Source organism: Pteropus vampyrus, unplaced genomic scaffold (genome assembly GCF_000151845.1).
Source record: "Pteropus vampyrus isolate Shadow unplaced genomic scaffold, Pvam_2.0 Scaffold44, whole genome shotgun sequence".
Classification (NCBI taxonomy): Eukaryota; Metazoa; Chordata; class Mammalia; order Chiroptera; family Pteropodidae; genus Pteropus; species Pteropus vampyrus.
In genome coordinates this window covers 7,845,712-7,869,014 of record NW_011888825.1, presented here as the reverse complement: position 1 = coordinate 7,869,014, position 23,303 = coordinate 7,845,712, and the positions used below count along the sequence as shown (strand labels likewise).

The following is a 23,303-nucleotide window of genomic DNA, read 5'->3' as shown; positions in this document are numbered from 1 at the left end:
CTTTTGTGCTTTGGCTTGTATGTAAACGTGGCTTTTTCTCCTTTTGCTATAAAAAGCCAAATGAACTGTTATGGAATAATCAAAATATTATTTCCTACAGAGAGTCTTCTTTCTGTGTCTCATTAAGAAGGAAGCTCTCGTTTTAATTTTTTTTTTTTTTTTTTTTAAATGCCTGCAGCACCTGGTATTCCTGGGTGGTCTCCCATCCAAGTACTAACCAGACCTGACCCTGCTTAGCTTCTGAGATCAGACGAGATCGGGCACGTTCAGGGTGGCATGGCCGTAGACCTCATTTTAATTTTTGTCATGATTTTTTCTGACTTATTACCAAGACCAATCTCTAAGTTTTTTGAAGTCAGAGATTGTGATATGCATATATTCCATACAGCATTAAAAATATTCTTGAACTGGGCAGACATCCAATAAATATACATCTTAATAAACCAATGAATAAATTAATGCTTTTTTGTGAGCCTATCATAAGGATATGCTTAACTTTTCCTAATAATCACATCAGACAAGAAATAAATTTTTATCCTCTGAAATGAAGCAAGAGCTAGAACATAGCTAAGTAAAAGAACAATACCCAAGACTGGAATTCGCTATCAAAAGGGAGTCAAACTTTAGAGATTATTGAGGTAAAATGTAAATAATACTAGATTTGAAACTTTATACTGAAGTTAGCCATAATCTCTATACTTCATTCTAAATATTCAAAACCTAATTACCTATTTATTCTTCTGCTGTTTTATAGCAAAACAACACGAAAACTAAAGTTATTAATATTTATAGTTAAAACATTATATATATATTTTCTTACTTAGAAATGACCATCTCAATCAACCATCACAATGAATCCATTTGAAAAAGCAACAGGTATATCCCACAGATGAATGGATAAACAAAATGTATATACATACAATGGGACAATATCAGTCTTAAAAAGGAAGGCAATTCTGACACATGCTACAACAGAGATTAACCTTGAGGACATTATGCTGAGTGAAATAAGCCAGTCATAATAAGACAAATACTGTATATTCCACTTATATGAGGTATCTAAAGTATCCAAATTCACAGAAACAGAAAGTAGAATTGTGGTTACCAAGGGCTGGGTGGAGGAGAAAAAGGGGAGTGATGATTTAATGAGAAGAGAATTTGTTTTATAAGATAAAAAAATTCTAGAGATCTGTTTTACAACAATGTGAATATACCTAAACACTACTGAACTGTATACTTAAATATACTTAAGGTGGTAAATTTTACGTTGTGTTTTTTATCACAATTTTTCCAAAAATCAAGTACTGATTAAAGGAGAAGAAATGTCTCTAAAGGTTTGTTTTTCAACTTTCCTTTTCTTTTTCATATTAAAAACTTACCATTGGTGGGATAACAGCAGCTCTATGCTGAAGTTGTGGCAAGTCCAGAGGATTTGGTTTTATTGGTGATGAAACCAGTATAGACCCAGCTGGGTTTAATAGTGAAGGCTTTGAGTCCATAGGAAATATTCTGCAATTGGCAAGTGTACAGCATAGTGGTTAGACATTTATATAATTTACGAAGTTATCCATCCCCCTGGTAAATCTGGCACCATACAGCTATCACAATACTATTAACCATATTCCCTATGTTGTACTCTACATTCCCTTAAAACATTTAAATGGACTACTGCCATTTTAAAATTGAGAATTTCACTCAAAATTCCAGACTCCTGGTTTCTCATGAAAAATGGAAAGAAACAGCAAGCTGGAAACAGCATTACCATAGCAACAACATGCTGAACTTGTAGCAGCTGCGCTTTGAAACAGACACTTGTTTCTCCGTTTACCGCAGTCTCTGCCATCTTATATTCTACTGGCTTCACTTGTTTTCTATAACAATATGTGAATTTAGGATGCCCAATATATGACTGGAGAAATCGTACAATAGTGCCATACCTTACAGGCTTGATCAGTCATACATTTTAAAAGGTACAAATGGGTAAGAAAATTAGAATGTATAAAAGAAAACAATTTATATTTTACATAAAGATGATATTAAAGATGTAGGAAATTTAGTGTCATTTTGATAGTATGAAGTGATGTAAACTTTAGAAGTGTCATTTTGATAGTTTGAAAGTGATGTAAACTTTAGAAATGTCATTCGGAGACCACCACATATTCCCAAAGAATTTCTGACTTTCAAGATTACTATCATGTTCATCTCTTAGGATGCTCTTCGGTTAAGATAACTGTCATCCTAATTTTTCCTTCATTTATAAAAATAGTTACCAAAACCAACAGTGCAAAACACAGAAAATCCTTATTTTAGATGTTTCATTAAAGAATGACTAAAAAGGGACTACACAGCTTGAATCCATTTGTGTTTACTCCAGTCAAAATCTGGGACTATTAAAAGCTAGATTATTGTGAGATGAGGAAAAAGGATTGCTTGATGGTTGAATTTTCTGGAAAACTCAATGGTTAAGTAGAACCACTATCTTATTTCAATTCTCGTTGATTAAAATTCTAGTATCTACTACATAAAAATCTCTTTGGAGAAATCATCCTGTAATGTTGATTATTATTATTCTAGTATCAAATCTCAATAAACTAAAGTAATTAAGATAGAAAATATACTAGATATGGACTGAAAGCACAGTGACCCAAGGACACACTATGAAAGCTGAGCTTTGAACAGAATTTGGCTATCTGTTGGTTGATTTATTTATCTTTTTATTATTAAAAAGAGAATAAAAACGAAAAAAGACAGGGTTGGATCGAAAAACTGAATAAACGATGTTTTAGTCTAATTCATTTCTAGAATTTGCACCAATCCAATAATCTACAGTGATTCTAGGTGATTCCATGTCTTTCAAGGAAAAGGAAACACCTAGGAACTCAAATATATTAAATGCAGTATCTATTTCTGTAAAATATGTAGTTTTTGTACTATGATTTTTATAAAAACCATAAAGATATAATACATTCTATATTATTAATGACTGAAAGTACTTATAATTTGTATTGTACCTGATATTTTAAATTACAAATATAAATAACCTAAAATTTTAACTGATATAAAAAAGTGATCATTATAATTACCATTAACTTGTATTTAAATTATGCTTTCTAAAATATTTTCAGAACACTTAACATGTTTTTCCTCTCAGCATTTTCTTACATCTAATACTAGGGGGTACAGTAGGCCTTGCTTTGAGGCCATAGGGTCTTAGAGCAAACAAAGTTGGAGCTAATGCCTCTCACCTTCACCTTCATCATACTACTTCCATAACAAGGAACAGAAGTCATCTGTGGTTTAGTTCACAACTTTGTCAGGTGAAATCCCCTTTTTTTGCTATCATGTGCAATGCATGCAACAATCTATGTCAAAACACACACACACACACACACACACACACACACACACACACACACAATCTTTTTCATGAAAAAATAATGATTAAATTATTCTTGGTTAAAAGGATGAATGGCCTCATAACTCAATATTAAAAACATACACACTACCTTTAATTTGCCAATATTTATAAAGGACTCTGTAGCCAGTACCATTCTATAATTTAGTCAGCCACCAACAGAATAAAGATAGAATAATAAATTAAGAAATGAGTCCCACCTCTGTCTCTCTGGCTCTCCATCCACATCTTCATCAGCACTGCAGGTGGCACTGGAATCATTGTCTGACTGTGGCTCAGGCCTTTGGACATTTATTTGCTGAGCCACCACCAAATCTTCATCTCTAGGCTCTGTCTTCTCGCTGGCTCTCTCTAAGTCTCTTTCTTTGGTATCGCCTTCCACTTGAGATGGATTGTTTTCTGGCACCCTCATTTCAACATCTACAGAGTCTGCTTTGGTAGTTGTAGGGAGATCAAGAACAGAAGTCACTTCAGCACTGTGCTCCTGATGTTCGACATCCATTGGCTCTGCTGTCTCAACAGTGATGCTGTCATTCACCTGGGTCTCCGCACTTTCATTTTCAGCTGGTTTGGTAGTTGGAACTGATGAAGATGGAGATGCACTGGGAGCAGTTTCAGTGGTGGACTCGAGCTCAGCCACAGGTTCAGTGTTCCCTCGAGAAGTCGCATTTTCAGTGCTATCTTCGCTGGGCTTGACAGCTTCAACTGGTGAAGGAGAAGGAGCACTTTCTGTATCAGAACTATTTTCAGCACCTTAAAGATAATGATACAGCATAAAAATCTGATAATGAACATGTTTCAGGTGGTGACAGAAGCCATGCTTGAAAGTTGTTTGGGATGAATTATAACTTCTTTGATGACCTCATAGAAGTATCGCTGCCATTAGGGAAGCTAAAGTTTTCTACAGAGTGTGCAAGGGAAAGATCAAATTGTCTTGACCTTCTAAAACTGAAAGTGTAAAATATTTTAATGTATAAAAATAATGGATATGAAATTTGAAAAATGAAGAGAATAGAAAAACAAAACTAAACAAAAAAACATTCCCCAAAATAGTAACTTTCTGGTTTGTTTCTACCAGCCCATTTCTGTGCTTTTTCTTTTACCCAGGAGAGCTAACACTCTAAAACAACACCTTCCAATAAAAACATAATGCGAGTTATATCTGATTATTTTTTTAAGTTTTCTGGTGGCCAAACTGAAAAGTAAAGACAGATTGGTAAAATTAACTTTACCAATATATTTTATTTAACCCAATATGCCCAAAATATTACCATTTAAACACATGATCAATATAGAAAACTCATCCTAAGATATTTTACTTTTTTTGGTACTAAGTGTTCAAAATCTGATTATATTTTACATTTTTAGCATATCTCAATTTGCATTAGTCTCAAGAGCTCAATAGCCACATGTGTCTAGTAGCTACCACACTGAGCAGCAAAGCTCTAGAATAGTATTCCACAGATTTTTAATTTAACATTGTAGCACTGGTCTTTCCCCCACATTGTTTCTATCATTTTATAAATATATTTCTAATGCTTTCACATCTTTACCTAGCTATCTCAAAGGAATCACAAATTCAGTATGTCTTACACTGGACTTGTACTCAGTCCCAAATCAAATTTTTTTCTTTACTATCCAATTAAACAAACCAGAAACCTAGAATTCATCTTTTAAATGCTCGTCTCACTTACCACATATCCTGTCTAAACAAGTTTCACAGATTTTCTATCTAAAAATACTCCCTGAATCCATCCATTTCTGTTCAACTTCACAACTGCCGTTCTAGTCCAAAAATGAATTTTCTTCTCACCTTCCCCTCTGACCATTTTCTACAACAATGCCAGAGTGAGTATTTTAAAAGCCAAATCTTACCAAAATTTACTCACACTCTCTCCCTCTCCCCTCCTTCTCTTCTTAAAACATTTCCATGAAACCTCATTAATCTTAGGATAAAGTTCCAAATTTCTGAGTATGGCCTTGTTACAAGGCCCGGGCTGGTGAGCCCCTGCCAGCCCTTTCAGCTTTATCTTGCACCCTGCATTCTCTCAGAATTCCATTATCACTGGCTTTTTTTTAAGTTTTAGTGAATGTCCCATGTGTCTTCTACCACAAACTTCATACATGCCATTTACTTTCACTGAAAAGGCTCTTTCACCTACTTCTCCCTTGTATATTAGATCAAATATCCCATGCTTTAAAAAAAGCCTTCTATCATTTCCTTAACAAAAGTTAAATTTTCTTACTATGGCTTTTATACACACGTACTGGTTACAGTTACAATTTTACATTTTTTGTTTCCACAAGGCTATAAACACTATAAGGGCAGACATCATATATTTTGTTTATCATTTAAGTCTCAGTGACAAGCATTGTACCTGGCACACAGCAGACTCAAATAATGGCTGAAGTATAAAGTGAATAAGTGGCTGTGAATATGTCTTAAATTTACTCTACCTTTCCTCCTTTACTGGATCCAATTTGCCACTGTTAAAAACAGTATACAGAGATGTTCACTGCAGCATAAAGTTTTTAAATTATTTTCTTAAAATTGACTGTAAGATAACATAAAATTTAAATCTCCATAAAATTAACATATATAAATTATATATAAAATATACATAAAAATATAAACCTCCAATGAGAATCCCAATGGTTTATAAGAAAATTTCTTAAACTAGAAAAACTGACTTATACTTTATGTACAAGAGTAAGTCCCTGAGAAAATCCAAGAAAATTTTGAAAAGTACTAGATTGAGTTAGACTTGCCTCTCCAGATATTCAAACTTACTATAAAGCCAATGTATTATAATATGTTTGAAACTGCCACAGGGACAATAAAAATAGATCAGTGGTATAGAAGACAATGTCTAAGAATAGATCTTCAAGTATATAGAAAATTTATATCAAAGGTGATATTTTAAATTAGTAGGTAAAGTATCATTTGTTCAATAAACTAGCTCTCTCAAAATTGGTTATTTAGAAAACAAGGACCCTATCTTACATTATACAGAAAAATAATTACAAATGGAACACATTTTTAAAACTCAATAGATAATTTAGGATAAATGAAGATAATTTAGCTGTTTGAGGCACTGAAGACATAACAGTGAAAAAAAATCAAACTACATCTAATGGAGCTGACATTCTAGTAAAAAACACAAATAATAAATATAGGATATACCAGGTGGTAATAAATGCAGTGAATAAATAGCAAAACTGGGGAAACAGTGGGTCAGGAGATATCACAGAGGTATGTAGCATTTCAACACAGGACTGAAGGAAATGAGAGAATGAAGCAACGGGTACATTTTGGAGAAAAGCATTCCAGGAAGACAGCGCATGCAAAAGTCCCTAAAGTGGGGGTTGCTTTGCTCAGGAACAGCAAAGAGAACAGTGTGGTTAGAACAGAGTGAGCAATCACCTCCTATCTGTTAGAATGGTTATTATCAAAAAGACAAAAAATCAGTACAGGCAAGGATGTGGAGAAAAGGGAACACTTGGTTTGCTGTTGGTGAGAATGTAAAATGGTGCAGACACTATGTAAAATAGCATGGAGATTCCTCAAAACATTAAAAATAGACCTACCAAAAAAACAAAACAAAACAAAACAAAAAACTACCATCTGATCCAGCAACTCTATTTCTGGGTATTTATCTGAAGGAAACAAAAAAACAATTTGAAAAGATGTATGCATCCCCATTTTCACTGCAGCATTATTTACAAGAACCAAGACATGGAAGCAACCTAAATGTCCATCAATGGATAAATGAGTCAATAAAACGTGGTACGCACTAAAAACTAAGGAAATCTTGCCATTTGTGATAACATGACGGACCTTGAGGGCATTATGCTAAGTGAAATAAATCAGACAGAGAAGGACAAATACTATATAATTTCACTTACATGTTGAATCTGAAACAAATACAAACCAAACCAAACCAAAATGAACATATAGAGAGAGCACAGATTGGTGGTTGCCAGATGCAGGAGGTGGGAGGGTAGGTGAAACGGATGAAGGGGTCAAAGGTACAAAATATCCAGTTATAAAATAAGTCCTGGGGATGTAACGTACAGCATGGTGACTATAGTTAATGATGCTGTATTGTGTATCTGAAAGATGCTAAGAGATCTTAAAAATTCTCAAAAAAATGGCCAGAGAGATAGAAGGGTTAGCTCATGTAGGGCCTCATGAGTCATAGCAAGGCCTCTGCCTTTTATTCTGAATGAGATGTGAAAGTATCATAGGATTTGAAGTAGAGGAGAAACATAGTCTGATTTACATTTTATAAGGTTCACTCTGGCTATTGTATGGTAGAAAAAATCATATTGGAACAAAGAGCAGCAAACAGACCAACCAAGAAGCTCAGAAGCAGGGGCACTACAACAGAGGTAGGGAAACCAGATGAGATTCTAAACAGTACATTTAAAGAAAAGTTGACAACATCTGCTGATAGACCACATGTAGGATATGAGAGAGAATTTCCAAAGTATTTATCAAGCAAGGGAAAGACTAAAGGTGAAAACTAGGTTTTGGGGGTAGGGAAATAAAAGTTTGCTATGGCTCTTAGGCATCCAAATAGAAATGTTAAGCACTTAGAACCTAGAGTTCAGATGAATTCAAGTCTCAAAAATAAAAAAAATCAAAAAAAGCAGAAAAAGAACAACTCAGAACAGTACCTCACATGTAGTAAGGTCTTAATATGGTAGCAATTATCATTAATAAGAGATGCTACCAAAATGTTGAAAGAGTAACAAAAAACCTGACTTCATCCTCATTTCTACTCATATAGTGATGGAAAGCTTCAAATTCAAGGGCATATTACCAACTGGAAGACATCTTAGTGATTATGCAGCAGATAATACCATTTAACATAAGCACTTTGAATTACTTTCTTCATCCAGGCCACAAGAGTTGGAATAAAGCATAATGCTTTACCAAGCACCAGCCAAATATGAAACTTTTATTTCTTCCCCCGCACCCCCAAAAAACTTTAAAGAATGTTTTAAAACAAGAGAACAAGAGCAAATCCAGACTGAAATCCAAAGTTTCAGTCTTTCTGATTTAAACTCTTCTAACTGTGAAAGATGTCCACAGAGTCAGATGTATGTTCTAGGAAAACAGACACAGGGAGGGACTCTTCCCTTCAGCAGCTGTCTTCATTCTCCAAGGGCAAGAGCCTTGACATAAATAAACAGAGTCTTTAGTATCTTCTTAAGTTTGGCAATAAGCAATAAATCACAAGTAATGTAAAATGGACTGTGTACTTTCTTTTCTTTGACACTTTCCAAATGAAATTAAGTCAAAAGGAAATGGAGATCCCATAATTCTAATAGCAAGTTCATTTTCTATTAATAGGAAACTATTCTAGATGTCACAACACAACCACATGTACGAATGGACATGATGTAACCATGTCAACTTACACTTGATCAGACAGAAATATTATTTTAATACCTCATTTAACCTAATTACCTTAATAACTTTATTTAAAACCTCAATTAATAACCTTAATAATCTTATTTGACAATTTTAAAAATTATCAAAGTCCAAGGAAGAAATCAGAAAGATGAAAGTCACTTTTGATGAATAATTCTGGAGAATCTGTTAGCCCATAATTGAATAGGCTTTTCTGTTCTGAAATAAACATTTATGACAATTAGGCTTTGGGCTTTGCTGAACTGTGTCCCTCCAAAATTTATATGTTAAAGCACTAATCCCACAATGTGACAGTATTTAAAGATAGTGCCTTTAAGGAGGTAATTAAATACAGTCATAACGGTGGGGCCCTAATCCAACAGACTAGTGTCTTTTTGAGAATGGCACCAGGAGCACATTTGCACAGAAGGTAGGCCATGTGAGGGCAAAGCAAAAAGGAAGTGATCTGAAAGCCAGGAAGAGAGAGACAGATTCACCAGAAACTAACCCTGTCGGCATCTTGATCTTGGACTTCCACCCTCCAGAATTGTGAGAAAATAAATTTGTTGTTTAAAGCACCCAGTCTGTGATATTCTGTTATGACAACTCAAGCAGACTAATACAGGCTTCATGTGCATCTGTAACCCATGATGCACATGAAGCTACAAATTATTAAAAATAACAAACTCTGATGACTTCTTTAGAAGTACCATGAATTTGGATTGTTTGCAGTAGTGTTATTCTACCCCAGGTTGAATTTGCTCCAATATTCTCTTTATCTCATTTTTGACAAAACTACACAGAAAAAAAGTTTACTTATTATTCAAAGCCAAAATCTTTTTCAAGACAATTTTTAAGTTTAAACTCTAACAAGAACAACCTGTACAAAAAAAGAGAAACAAAATCTAATTTTTTAAAATTCTTGGAAGTTGTAGAACTTCCTAAACTTAAAATAGAAGAGATTACAAAGAAAATATGAGCATCTCCAAATACATATGAAGTTTACACGCTGGTAATTAAAAAATGAAACAAACAAAATAAAGCAAATCGGATGGAGAAAACATGTGCATGTCTAAAACATAATCATGTTTTAGATATAATATATAAAGAATTACTAAAATCATTGTGAAAATCCCGTTTAGAAAAGAAATCCACAGAAACTTTAATGTCAACTGAAATAAATGTTATCTTTTTTCCTTAAACTAGCAACACCCAAGAAAATATTTACTTTTCTCAGAAAGCTGTCATTAACTTGTTCAAATGACAAAAAGGGTTTTATTTCTTTTTCTAAATTTCTTGGATTGACTTTTTTTCTACCAGGGCTTTTAGGGTCATTAATTCTTTTTATGTGAAAACATAAACATGACATATGTAAGTCTTTGAACAATTAAAATAAACTCAATGGAATAAAGAGAAAAATATAATTGATGATACCAACTGAATAAATACATGTGGCGATGTGACACACAGACATTTTACTGATGTTGGCAATAAAGCGTTTGAAGCTGGACTGCCATTTTTAAGATGTTCTGGTTTTAGCACTTGGACCTTCTCAGGTGCTCCATAATATTTGCAGGTTGGATTAATAAATACATTACGTTCCAGTTTAAAGTCTCTATGCCATGAAAACACTGATATACTATTTCTTTAATGAAGCAATTTCTAAATAGTCAAATGACTAAGCTAAAAATTACATATTTGGGCTGGGAGAAGTCACAACTAAATTTAAGATTCTGAGATACCTTCACTGTCTTCTGGATTTTCTTCTTCATTGGAGGCTTCAATATCTTCATCCTCCTGAGCAGAAACAGTGGAAGCTACACTTTCACATTGAGACACATCTCGCTCTTCACGAGGTTTTCGTGAAGTCTAGAGAAGTAAAAAATTTTAATATAGGTTATTCATTATTTAAATAATAGGAGAGAAACAATTCTTTTCATATCTGACATAACATAGAACACTGATGCATACACATATACTAAAGAAGAAGGCTGTGTGTCTGACAATTGCTCTGGTTCAAGTGCAGTTTGCACTAGGTAACTGCTAACCAGTCTTTTGTGTAGACGGATCACTTTCATTAAATTGATCAAAAGTCACATCTGAAGCATTTTTGAAACTATTTGCCACTATACAAAAATCACAAAACTCCTCTCCCTCCAAATAATGTATTTTCTAATAAAAATAGCATAGTTATTTTCTAATAAAAATAACGTGTTGAATGTGGAATCTTTCTTTACAATCAATAATCTACTATATTTCCAAGCATTTTCTTAACTATATGATAGTATTGATTTTCAATGTAATAATTCAAATACACAGAAATGTAATATCTATATATATCTCCCACTGAGCTTTAAGAGCTACTAGACATTTTGTCACATTTTCCTGAGATCTTTTTTAAAAAGATAAAGCTCTAGATCAACAATTGAAGCCGCTGTCCCTATTATTTCAGTTGTAATTAAAATGATCAGAATCTGAAGTTGTAAAGACATCTGTGATGGTTAATTTTATGTGTCAACTTGGCTGGGTCACAGTTCTCAGATATTTGGTCAAACATTATCCAGGATTTTCTGTGGAGTTTTTTGGATGAGATTAACAATTAAATCAATAGCTTTCGAGTAAATCATATTACCCTCCATAATGTGGAGGGGGCAAGCCTCATCCAATCAACTGAAGGCCTTAACAGAACTAAGATTGATGGCTACCCCCCAACATACACACATCAGCAAGAAGAAAATCTGCGTGAGTCTCCAGACTGTCAGTCTATCCCATAGGATTTTTGGACTCACCAAGTCTCCAAAATCATGAGCCAATTTCTTAAAATAAATCAATCTCAATCTTTCTCCCTTTCTCCTTTCCACACTCCATCTCTTTCTCTCTCTCTCTCTTTCTACACATATGCACACACACCCTATCACTCCCACCCCCACTACCTTCCTACCTCTCTCTCTCTGTTGGTTCTATTTCTCTGGAAAGCCCTAATACAATGTTTATCTTTTAAAAACATGTCTGATTTATTTTTCACTTGATTTTCTCCCAAAATGTTTCAGATGGTATTTGAAGTCAAGTCTCTCTTGTTGTTTTCTTTCTTTCATGTTTTTATGTGGCTACAGCACATTTCTAACCCTTGCGTTCTTATTTTTAACCGAAAAGCTCTTTTTGTATAACTTTTTAAATCAATGTCATACTTCATATACTCTTATAACTTCAAATCAGTTTAAATATCTGCCCTTTTATTGCCCATTCTATCATTCTTAATGATTCTCAAACTTTTTGGTCTAAAGACACACACTCTTAAAAAGTATTCAAGACCCTAAAGAGTTTGTGTTCATGAGAGAGATATTGATACACAGATATTGACCATATTAGAAATTAAAACTGAGAAACATTTAAAATATTAATTCGTTTAAAATTAATAAACCGATTACATATCAACATAAAAAAATTTTAAAGAAATAATAATTACTTTCCAAAACAAAAAAATAACTCTGAAAAAGTAGCACTGTTTTATATTTTTAAAAATCTCTTTAATGTCTGCCCTAATAGAATATAGCAGAATTCTCAAATGTGCTTCTACATGTAATCTAATCTGTGGAGATAATACTGTTTTGGTTGAAGTACATAAAAAAAAGTCTGGCCTCACAGAGATATGTAGTTGGAAAACAGGAGCATATTTTAACAGTCTTTTCAAATACTGTGAATATTATTCCTTGATACTGTACCAAAACATGGCAAGTAGTTATTTCTTAAAGGTTAGTTGCAATGTGAAATTTAAAACCATGTCAATAAATTTTTTTGTACCCTTTTAAAATCCATTTATATATCTTGCAATTAGGTGTGTACTACAAAACATTTTATGAATCCTTAAGCCATACATGACATTCATTGTGACATCATGAATTGGTCTCATTTGGAAACTACTGAGTTACACAGGTTTTTAAAATTAAAAATATCACATTAGTTATTACCACTGATCTCATCAGAAAAGTCAGAGAATTGGGAAGATGTTAAACTCATGGTAAGGGATACACATTTTCTAAAATTCTAATTTTTGCTTGAAAGCTCAAAATTTAAAAGTGGCAACAAAGAGTATTGGTTGTTTTCTTTGAAAGACAGGGTCACTCTTTCAAGAAAATGTGTGCCAAATATTCAAGTCTAAAAAACCATAGGTTTGTCATTCTTTCAACTAAAAATGATATTCAATGAAAAAAAGTGAGGCTAGTTCACTTGGAACTCAGTTTCAAAAATGCTTTTCCTATAGACAGCCATGATACTTTGGTAGCAAGTGGAAGGGCTTTATGTACACTTCTATTTCATCACATAGGCATGTGCTCAAGGGTCAAGATTTATTAAAGCTGATTTTTATTGCTTCATCATGGGCATCTGTTTGTTTGTTTAACTGCAAATGTTTGGAGATAAAGAATATATCGAGTTACTTAGCAAGAGGTGTCTGGCCATGATTTATGCTAGGGCACCAGCATTCTCACTCAGAACTGCTTTGTCATCAATGTAAATGTCAATACAGTGGAAAAATAAATAACATCTGAAGATTTTATGAAAACAGTTCTGACCTCATGGAATCCTCAAAGAGCTCTGTGAACTTTGAGAACACTGAAACTTCCTTGTTAAGAAACTTTCATTAATCTTGCACTTTCTGGTCTTTAATTTTTACCCACGGAATCTCTCTCTGAGAAAATGTTTTGTAATATGCCAAATCAACTCATTCAATATGATCAAAAGCACTCCAACTAAAGTTTTTGATTTGAACTCCAAAAGCTTCTATTTTTCAAATCCAGTCTATAGTAATTCAAAAGTACTGAATTTCCATTACTATTAACAGAAATTTTACTCCTTGGGAAGTAAATAAATAAATAGTCATCTTGTGCCAAGAAACTATCATATCTTTTATAGGTAAATGTAATAAATAAAAATACAATATACAAAAAAGTTTCAAAACCAATCTCTGAAGCTCAAAAAAACAAACAAAAAACTGTAAGTAAAAAGATTCACCACTCCTGATATACTTACTTTCTGTTTATGCTGCTGCAAGAGGTTGTCAAGATTGTGACGCCTTTTATAGTTAAAATAGAAGTTTTTACACTGAGCTTCACTTTTAGTTCCCACCATTTTGGCAATTGCTGCCCAGTTACGACCATGTTCTACTAGACCTATATTTTAAAAACAAACCAAATTTTAATTGAACAGTAACCTGATAAAGCAAACAAGAGAAATAATAAAACAAACTTAATTACTGTATTCACAATCATTAACAATAAAAGTGTTTCCAATTATTTATTGATAATTGAAAATTTATTTATACTTGAATACTTACTGAAATATGTATTGACACAAAACTCATTGATAGCTCTATTTTTCTACCCAAATTTAAAACATGCTCATTAATGAATACCTTATCTTTGTGTATCTCCCAGAGGGCTAAGACAATACTGAACACAGAGTAATAGCTCGAACACTTAAAAAAAATCTGTTGTAATACAATGTATCACAGAAGCCTATGCTATGTGACATTTCTTTAATGAAATAATATATATGCGCATACACAAACACACAAAAACACATGTGCAAGGAATACAGGTATATAAATGCATATGTATATATAAGAGCTATATAGACAGAGATTTACTTTAGATACAGTTGTACCTAAGCTGGAATTTCCAGTACAAATTTAAGAATTTATAGGAAAGCATCAGTTTTCCAAGGTTAATACTAGCAGCTTCCTTAATAATGATAACTGAAAGATCACTTATAAATTTTGCCTGATATAATGAATAAGAGATGAAAAGAGTGGTGACTAAACAGTGTATGTAAATATATTTACCTGAAAAAGATCACCCTATGTTATAGCTAATATCTAGTCATTTCACCATGAGATGAGAATGTGAATCATTAAAAACTTATACATGTAATCAGGACAAATCACAAATTTTCTAATTATGGAAAACCTCAAATAAAAGACAGAACATTTTAAACTGCTGTATTTTTGGTAAAGTTGGTTTATATGATTTTAAATGTATCACTCATTACCTGTTAAATAGAAAGTAAATCTTTCTATGTATCACTAAAAGGTTAAACTACAATAATTTCTCTCAAGAACTACAAGGTAAATTTTTAACTAATCTTTCTCAAAATTATTTTATTTGAAAAGTAAATTACTCTGTATTTATAAACCAGTTATTTATCTTATTAGAAAGTTTAGTTCAATTTATTACTATATCAATTAACAACAATAGAAAAATACAAAATCTACAGTGTTCCAGAATAAGACCAAGGCCGCATGGCTATGAAAGTGGCAGAGAAAGGATTCAAAATTTTATCTGACAACAAAGTTCATACTCTCCCCACTGAATCAAGGTGCAATTTCTTACTAGTTTATAATCAAATCCCTTAGCAAATGAAAATTGACAAAGTATTTACCACTCTATCAAATGCAACTTTTAAATAATAAAAATTTAGACTTTGTATAAAATATCTTCCAAAACGACTTTCACAGCATTTAATCACAACTATTCTGGAAAAGTGAATATAGCCTACTTGCTTTCTAATAAAATGAATTCAAAATAAAACTGAAGAGGAAATCTTAAATCCCTCAAAAGTAAGCACACTTGGAGTACCTTATAAAATACCACACCATCAAAAAAAACCCTCCTATTTCTAAATTCTATTTATCATTGTGGAAGACTTCCCCCACCCCCAAAATTAGCTCTATCTCACTCATTACTAATAACCCTAAAAACAAAAAGAACCTGAACTATATTTACCTTTTTTAGCAACTTCCATTTCTTCTTCTGTCCATCTAGAGGTTTCTACAGGTTCTGTAGAAACTAAAAGAAACCCAATAAGGCAGAGAAAAATTAAGTTAAATCCTTCATTTACAGATTATATGGAACCAACCATATAATCTATAACCTATTTATCTGACATAAAGCCTGTTTAAAGCATTTGGTGACAGAAACTACGGAAACAGGATAGTCTCGGCCTTTCCCCCACCAAACTAGAGGGGAAAATTCAACACCTCTAAGTGTTATGATCTTTCTCAATGTTCTTTAAAGTTCCATCTTTATATGTCTGAACACCATTAGTTTATTTTCTAAGAAGTCCCACCTCACCCAGTGCATTCCCACATATTATAACTGCCATCTTTCGTCTGTGGAAGTGTCAAAGGAAGAAACAACCCTCCACCTTCTGGTCCAAGCCCACTTCTCTCCTGTTCTCTGAACCTCCATCTCCTCTTCACTCTTAGAGACTCTTATGTTCATCCTCAGTGCCTGACCTCTAGTAAACACAGGTTAATCATGAACTAAATACTTTTTCTTTTACTTGAGAAAAAAAATTGAGACCTACAGTCCTGAAATGAGCTCTTGCTATATTCCCCTTCTCAATTAATAGTACTATCATCCACCAAGTCACTCAAATTATTAATAGGATCCTCAGACTAATTTTTGAATCCTTCCTCCCATTTACCACTCACATCCAATGTGTGTCAATTCTAATCTCCTGAATCTATTCCCTCCTTGGTCGTTGTGATTATATATATGCATAATGATGCCTTTCTAGCTGGTTCTTCTTCCTCCATCCCTAATTCTAACTTGACCACAACTGTCATCAGAATTATCTTTCTAAACACCAATCTAATCAAAGTATTCCTCTATTTAAAAACCTTTGTAAGCTCACTTTGTAAGTAAAAAGTATGAGATAGTTAAAACAAGGCCCAATATGATCTGCCCCCATCTGCTTGTCTAGTTATTTCCCTCACAATCTTCTTGCCATTCCCGTTTTCTTTCATACTTAACGTAACTGCAAAATAGGTACCACTAAACCACCAATGGTGGTACTCATCATTAACATAATCCCTTTATAAACTGAGATAATACTTAGTAACAGAAAAATGCTTGGACTCTTAGTCTCAATATTCCCTTGTCTAAGAATTTATTCTCATTAATAAATAATTTAACAAAAAAAAAAATGGTATGTTTTTAGTTTTTTTTAATTACAGTGCTATCTGTATTAGTTTAAAGGGGGTGAAGGATATAGCCTAATCATTCAGCAATAGGGAATAGTTTAGGAAATTATGTCTCGGGGGACAACACAATGCCAATGGTTCACAGCCATCAAAAGTAAAAATGGGAGATCACTTAGAAGTTAGAAAATATTCATTATATATGACCAGTTAAAGTAGCAGATAACAAAGTAGCATGTATACTAGGATTATGTAAGTAAAAAGAAAAACAGCTAATATTAAGGTAGCAAAATTGGGGCTGCTGTTCTTTTTCAAAAAACTTTCATATTAAAGTTTAAAAAATGTAAAGCTAGACTTTCTGATTATTTCTAGGTTGTGAGTATCAAGAGATCTCTCCTGCCCTGCCCTAGCACTGACACAGAATTCCAAACAAAATGGTGGCCTGCTCACTCTAAGCTGTCCACTTACTGGGTTCAGGTGGTGGTGGCAGAGGTGGTGGGGGCTCCTCAGTGGCAGCTGCAGCTGCAGCACTGGCAGCAGCAGCTTCATTTGTCATAGACCTGGTGATCCGGCCCTTTCGGCGGCCCTGACTATTGGCAGTCTTTCGTCCCCGGGGCATGGCCTGCTCTCTCTCCTCAGTTTCTTCTACTGTACTTTCTGTCTTGTCCTTTTCCTTGGTATTATCTCTGGAAACAAAAGTGAATGAAAATTTTGGGTGATTTAAAAGAATATATATATCAAAGAAGGCAGCTTTGAAAATTATTTAAAAATTTAAATAGAAAATTATTTAAAAATTATTTAAATAGAAATTGAATAAAAGAAATTGAAAACCCATATCCATAAAGATATTTGCACGCCAATGTTTATAGCAGCATTATTCACAGTGGCCAGGACATGAAAGCAACCTAAGTGTCCTAAGATAGATGAATGTATAAAGAAGCTGTGGTAAATATATACAATGGAATATTACTCAGCCATAAGAAGAGATGAAATAATGCCATTTGTGACAACATGGATGGATCTCGAGATAATCATGCTAAGCGAAATAACCCAGACAGAAAAAGTTGAAAAACACATAACATCACTTATATGTGGGATATAAACCTAAAAGCAACAAATGAACAGGACAAACAGAGACTCATGGACACGGACAATAGACTAGTGGTTACCAGAGGGTGGGGGAGGGAGGTAGATGGGGTAAAAGAGGTCAAATATGTGGTGACAGGAAAAATTAACTATGGGAGGTGAACACATGAAATCTATCTATCTATCTATCTATCTAACTATCTATCTATCTATCTATCTATCTATCTATCTATCTATCTATCTATCTATCTATAATATATATATACTTATTGTTAAGTTGTACACCTAAACTTACTGGATTTCATTAACCAATGTCACCATAACAATAAAAAAATAGAAAGAAAAAAAAACTAGGCAATATTTCTAATTAAAAAAAAAGGAAAAAGAAATTAAATAAAACTACCCAAACCCTCAGTTACTAAGATAAATTTTATCAAAAATTCTGTCATGCCCAATTTTAATAAGCTTTGACTGACGCAAATTAAGATACTTCAAAAAGCCTGTTTTATTCATTAATGCAGTGGTCTCCAAACTTTTTGGCACTAGGGACCAGTGCTCTTATGAGAATTTAATGCCTAATGCTAATGATCTGAAGTGGAGCTAAGGTGGTGATGCTAGCACTGGGGAGCAGCTGCAAATACAGATGAATCTTCTCTTGCTCACCTGCCACTCACCTCCTGCTGTGTGACCTGGTTCCTAACAGGCCACAGACCAGTATCAGTCCACGGTCTGGGGTGCATTAATGGACTTAAATTTTTTTTTTTTTTTTTTTATGCCTATAGCACCTGGTCTTCCTAGGCGGTCTCCCATCCAAGTACTAAACAGGCCCGACCCTGCTTAGCTTCCAAGATCAGACGGAATCGGATTTGTTCAGGGTGGCATGGCCATAGACAAATGGACTTAAAATTTAAACACATTTCAAATCATTTGACTTGGATACAAGAACACTCTCTGAGGAAGTAGTAAATGGCAGCAGAAAACTCCTTAACCCACAATCCAGAAGCAGTGGGGTACACCGAAAGGCAGGAGTCCTGGATTTCTGGCCCTTGCTCCAACATAAGTTTTCTCCTCTGTGAAATGAAGAAGCTGAAACAGATGCTCTCCATGACAGATACCCTTTCTGTGGCATTAATCTATACAACATTGTACAAACAGGGCATTATGGCCTTTTTGTTAGGAAAATGGTCTGTGGAGTCAGGCTGTCTGGGTTTGTACCAGAGCTCTACAATTTATTATACATGTGATGACCTTGGACAAGCAGCCATACTGCCATGGATCTCAGTTTTCCTCATCTGTAAAATGAGGATAATAATAGTATATTTCATAGGGCTATTGTGAGAATTAAAGAAGTCAATTTATATATAATGCTCAGAACAGTGCTTGGAACATAGTAAGCACCATAGGTGTTTGCTACTATTAAGGCTAAATGTCCTTCAGGCTATAAAGTACTTTTCATAGTCTCAAGGACTTTGGAAAAACAATAATAAATGGTCATAACTATCAACAGCAATAATACTATATGTAATCCTGGAACACCTGTTATATTTAAAAGCAAGGTGTTTAATGTACTTTTTAAAAAAAATTGATCAAAGAGATGGCAATATTCAAAGACTCAACTATTCTTGCTTAATGGAAGGTGATTTTTTTTTTTAATCTTATCTACTTCAAGTAAAGACCTGTTTGTGGCTTACCAAGTTAGTTCCCCCACCTCCCCCAAAATGCAAGTATTTCCCCTTCAGTTATAAACTACCCCTGAAGTTACCATGTAGCTCTCTCCCTTCTTTTTCCCTTCCCAATCTAGCTACTGCTACAGCCTTCTATAAAAGAGATTGTGTCAAAAATCTTCAATGACTTAAAAACTGCAAAATCAAATGACCTTTTCTTATTGCATTACTCTTTCTACTGCAGCTGACACACACCGTGGATAATTGTTTCTATATCCCTCTCAACTTAGTTTTAAGGACTTCACACTTTCCTAATATCCCTCCCTATTCTGGCTCTCCTTCTGGGGACTGCCTTTTCCCCATCATCCTTTACTATATGAATTTCCCAAGGCTCGCTCTGGCCTTAACATTCGTATTATTTTTACTACACTCATACTCCATCTCCTAAATCTCCTAAGATCCAGAGACTTGTCTTTCCAATTACCTGCTGGAATAACCACCTGGATTTCCCATTAATATCCAAAAACATGCTCATCCTCACCACCCTGTTTCTTCCTCCATCTCACTTTTCAATCATATGTTAACAGTATACCATGTTCATAATCACTCAGGTTTACACATTTGTTATCTTTAGCTCTTTCCCTTTTCTTTACTTCCTATAGGTGATCTAACGCCAAATTTTGGTTATTCCACATCCATAATATTTCTCTCACTAATTCACCATCTCTATTTCTACTATCACTATATCTATTCAATGCCTTACAACTCCAATCCCAGTCCTTTATAACAGCCTCCCTGACTCATATATCTCTAAACCATCCATTATATACTAATGAACTAATATTCCAGCAGAATAACTTTGGCAATAAACCTTTCCATTCATTCTAACCCCTATCTATTCCCAAACAGACCCACAGAGCCTCCTAACTAAAATCTACATTTGAGCTTTCATTAAGGCTTTACATAATCTAACCCCAATCTATTCTCCACTTTTCTTCTTCACACACCCTATGTTCCAGTCTATTGAAACCATTATCTGCCCTTTCTCAAAGCAGCGTATCTATTCATGCTGTTTCCTTTGGTCTATTTAATTTAACCACTAGCTCCAACATTAAGTATTCTAAATTATCCAGACAGAAGTAAACCTAAACCTCTTCTCAATCTTCAAATATACTTCATTGGTTCTGCTCATTTCTTTCAGGTTTTTTTCTTTTTCTTAAACAGTACTTGGTATCCTGTCTAATTTTCCCCTACTAGATCTTAAACTACCTGGAAATAGTAGCTATCTTAGGTATTTTTGCATCCTCTAAGACCTAGCTCACATACTAGTAATAAATGAATGTTTGTTAAATAAATTAGAGATTTTAAGAAAAAAGTACAATCAAGGTATGTAGTTCCATATGAGCAGAACCACTGATCGTGTGGGAGTATAAATGTTATATCTGAACAACTAAAAAATAATTTTTTAAATAGGTTATCTTCCTAAAGTAGAATATTAGACTGGCATGAGTATTTAACTCTTTAAAAATCATGTCAAGTGATTTAGGCTGCTTTAGTTGCTACAAAACTAGATAAACCTTCAGTATTTCTAAGAGGATTATAGAAATAATGCAATAAATATTAGAAAGGAACTACAGATACATGCATTATGTATGGATCTCAAAGGCTAAGAAGCCACACACAGAAGATACATACTATATGATTCAATTTATATCAAATTCTAGAAAAGGCAAAACAGATTAGCAGCTGCCAGAGGCCAGGAATTGGGGGGAGGGAAACTACTGTGAAGGAGTATATGCAGTGATGGAAATTTTCCATGTCGTCAGTGCACATATCTGTCAAAATGCATCCAAATATACACACTTAAAAGTTGGAGAATTTTATTTTATGTAAATAATGCCTCGATAACTGATCTTTGGGGAAGAACCAACCCAACTGCTAAGTCCCCCACATCACCTGCCACAGTATGTACACAAAGACATCAAAAATAGCTGTCTCTGAGTGGCAGAATCACAAGATAATTTTCCTTATATTTTGCTCTCTTTTACTGATTTTCTATAATGACTAAGAATTACTTTTATAACCAGGAAAACAGCAACAACTACAAACAAACCTAGAACTCTATTTTATGTGATAAAATCAATAAAGCTGCTACATAAGGTATTATATAAATGAAAACCATTTATATCAGCATTTTTACACTAATGTACACTATCTGAGGTACAAAATAAGATCCTGAGATATTTTCCAAATCAGATTAAATTATATTCAATATATCTCAGTGATAAGTATGTATTATTATAACCCAATCCTTCTGAAAAGTAATACATCATGTCTAGAAATAAGTCCATTAAGCCAAAAGTTATATTTACTAAAATACTCCATTTCTTAATGATGTCAAATCACTATTAGATGGTCAAAATACAGATCCTATTCTTTTGTCTAAAATCTTATTAGACAAAACAGATTCAATTTCAAACAGATTCAATTTCATTATTTAAAAGTAAGTATAACATTTTACTAATTATTTAACTTACTTAGAGTCTTCCTTTTCATCTTTTTCTTCTTCATCTTTTTTTTCCTCTTCTTTTTTTTCTGTTTTTTCTGCTTTATCTTCTTCTTTTTCTTCCACTTTTTCTTCTTGTGAGGGTCGGGCAATTTGCTGCTAGAATGAACCATCATTTGTAAAACTCAAAGGTAAAATAAATAGCTCCTCAAATTGTGATGATGAATTTTAATAAATATCTATGCAAAAAAATTAATAAACGATTAACTTATTAATCATTTACAATTAGGGATCATGTATTAAAAAATAGTCTAATGCTTATTAATATAGCCTAAATATATTGCTTAAAAGGTCATACATAAACATACACAATGCCCATAGTGTTTGGACACATTAGAGAGGTGAAAATGTTAAGATTCCACTAAGATAACTGAAATCTGAAGTTGGTTCTCTCTTAACTCTCTAATCTGTCACTCAAGAATTTCAACTCTACCTTAAAATTTGATAACCTATAATTTATCAAACTATCCCCCTAGTATCAGATATTTACCATATTCTCATTATTTTCATCATTATGGATAATATTACAAGAAACATCTTTATGCTTTTACTCTTTTGCAAGAACATCTATTCAATGGAATAGCAGACAGCTATGGTCATTATCAAGACTGAAGCAATTTGGAAAAATACTAAGGATATAATAAAGTGAAAAGAAATAAAGCGCAAATATTTCTAAGCTGTAATTACAAACTGTGTAATTGTAAATACTTATATAAACAAAGACTGAAAGAGAACTATGGACCCTTTTATCTTTGATGTCTTATTTGCTAAAATTGTGACTAAAAGAAAAAAGTAAAATTAAGTTTGTGTTGAGTATTATTATTTAATTTAGAAATCAAGACTTTCTAAACTAATTAGAACTCCAACTCATCATCACGACACACAGCCTATGTTCTATGTGTACCTCTTTCCAATCCTCCCACTTTCCTACATTGTTTTCTGCTCTGGACTCATCTAATACGTCCAGCATTTTCATGCCTTTGCCTGTCATATCCTTTCTACCCTTCCTTACCTAGTAAACTCCTACATATCCACTGAGATTCAGTTCAAAATGCCACGTCTCCCATGAGGCTTTCCTGGATTTCCACAGAAGCTGCAGGCCCTATCTACCTTTCCACCTGCACGTCCACACATGCTTGTAGCACATATCGTGGGGTGGTGTAGTATCTGGTTAT

The 23,303-nt window shown here is 33.6% G+C and overlaps 1 protein-coding gene and 2 pseudogenes across 23 annotated transcripts in view; all 3 read right to left on the bottom strand.

Annotated features, from left to right (window-relative positions):
• NCOR1 (nuclear receptor corepressor 1) overlaps positions 1–23,303 on the bottom strand; it is a 174,125-nt gene that overhangs the window by 57,874 nt on the left and 92,948 nt on the right. For 8 of the 23 annotated variants that reach the window (XM_023529976.1, XM_011359005.2, XM_011359003.2 and 5 more), the window contains 7 exons: positions 22,100–22,227; positions 17,281–17,498; positions 15,614–15,688; positions 13,863–14,002; positions 10,577–10,703; positions 3,616–4,168; positions 1,380–1,509 (listed from right to left, as the gene is read on the bottom strand). In XM_023529976.1, the coding sequence (XP_023385744.1) occupies positions 1,380–1,509; positions 3,616–4,168; positions 10,577–10,703; positions 13,863–14,002; positions 15,614–15,688; positions 17,281–17,498; positions 22,100–22,227 (1,371 nt within the window). The remainder of the gene's footprint in view (positions 1–1,379; positions 1,510–3,615; positions 4,169–10,576; positions 10,704–13,862; positions 14,003–15,613; positions 15,689–17,280; positions 17,499–22,099; positions 22,228–23,303) is intronic. The other 15 variants (XM_011359008.2, XM_011359013.2, XM_011359004.2 and 12 more) reach the window with 6 other exon arrangements.
• On the bottom strand, positions 170–288 carry LOC111738922 (annotated as a pseudogene).
• Positions 18,672–18,790, bottom strand: LOC111738910 (annotated as a pseudogene).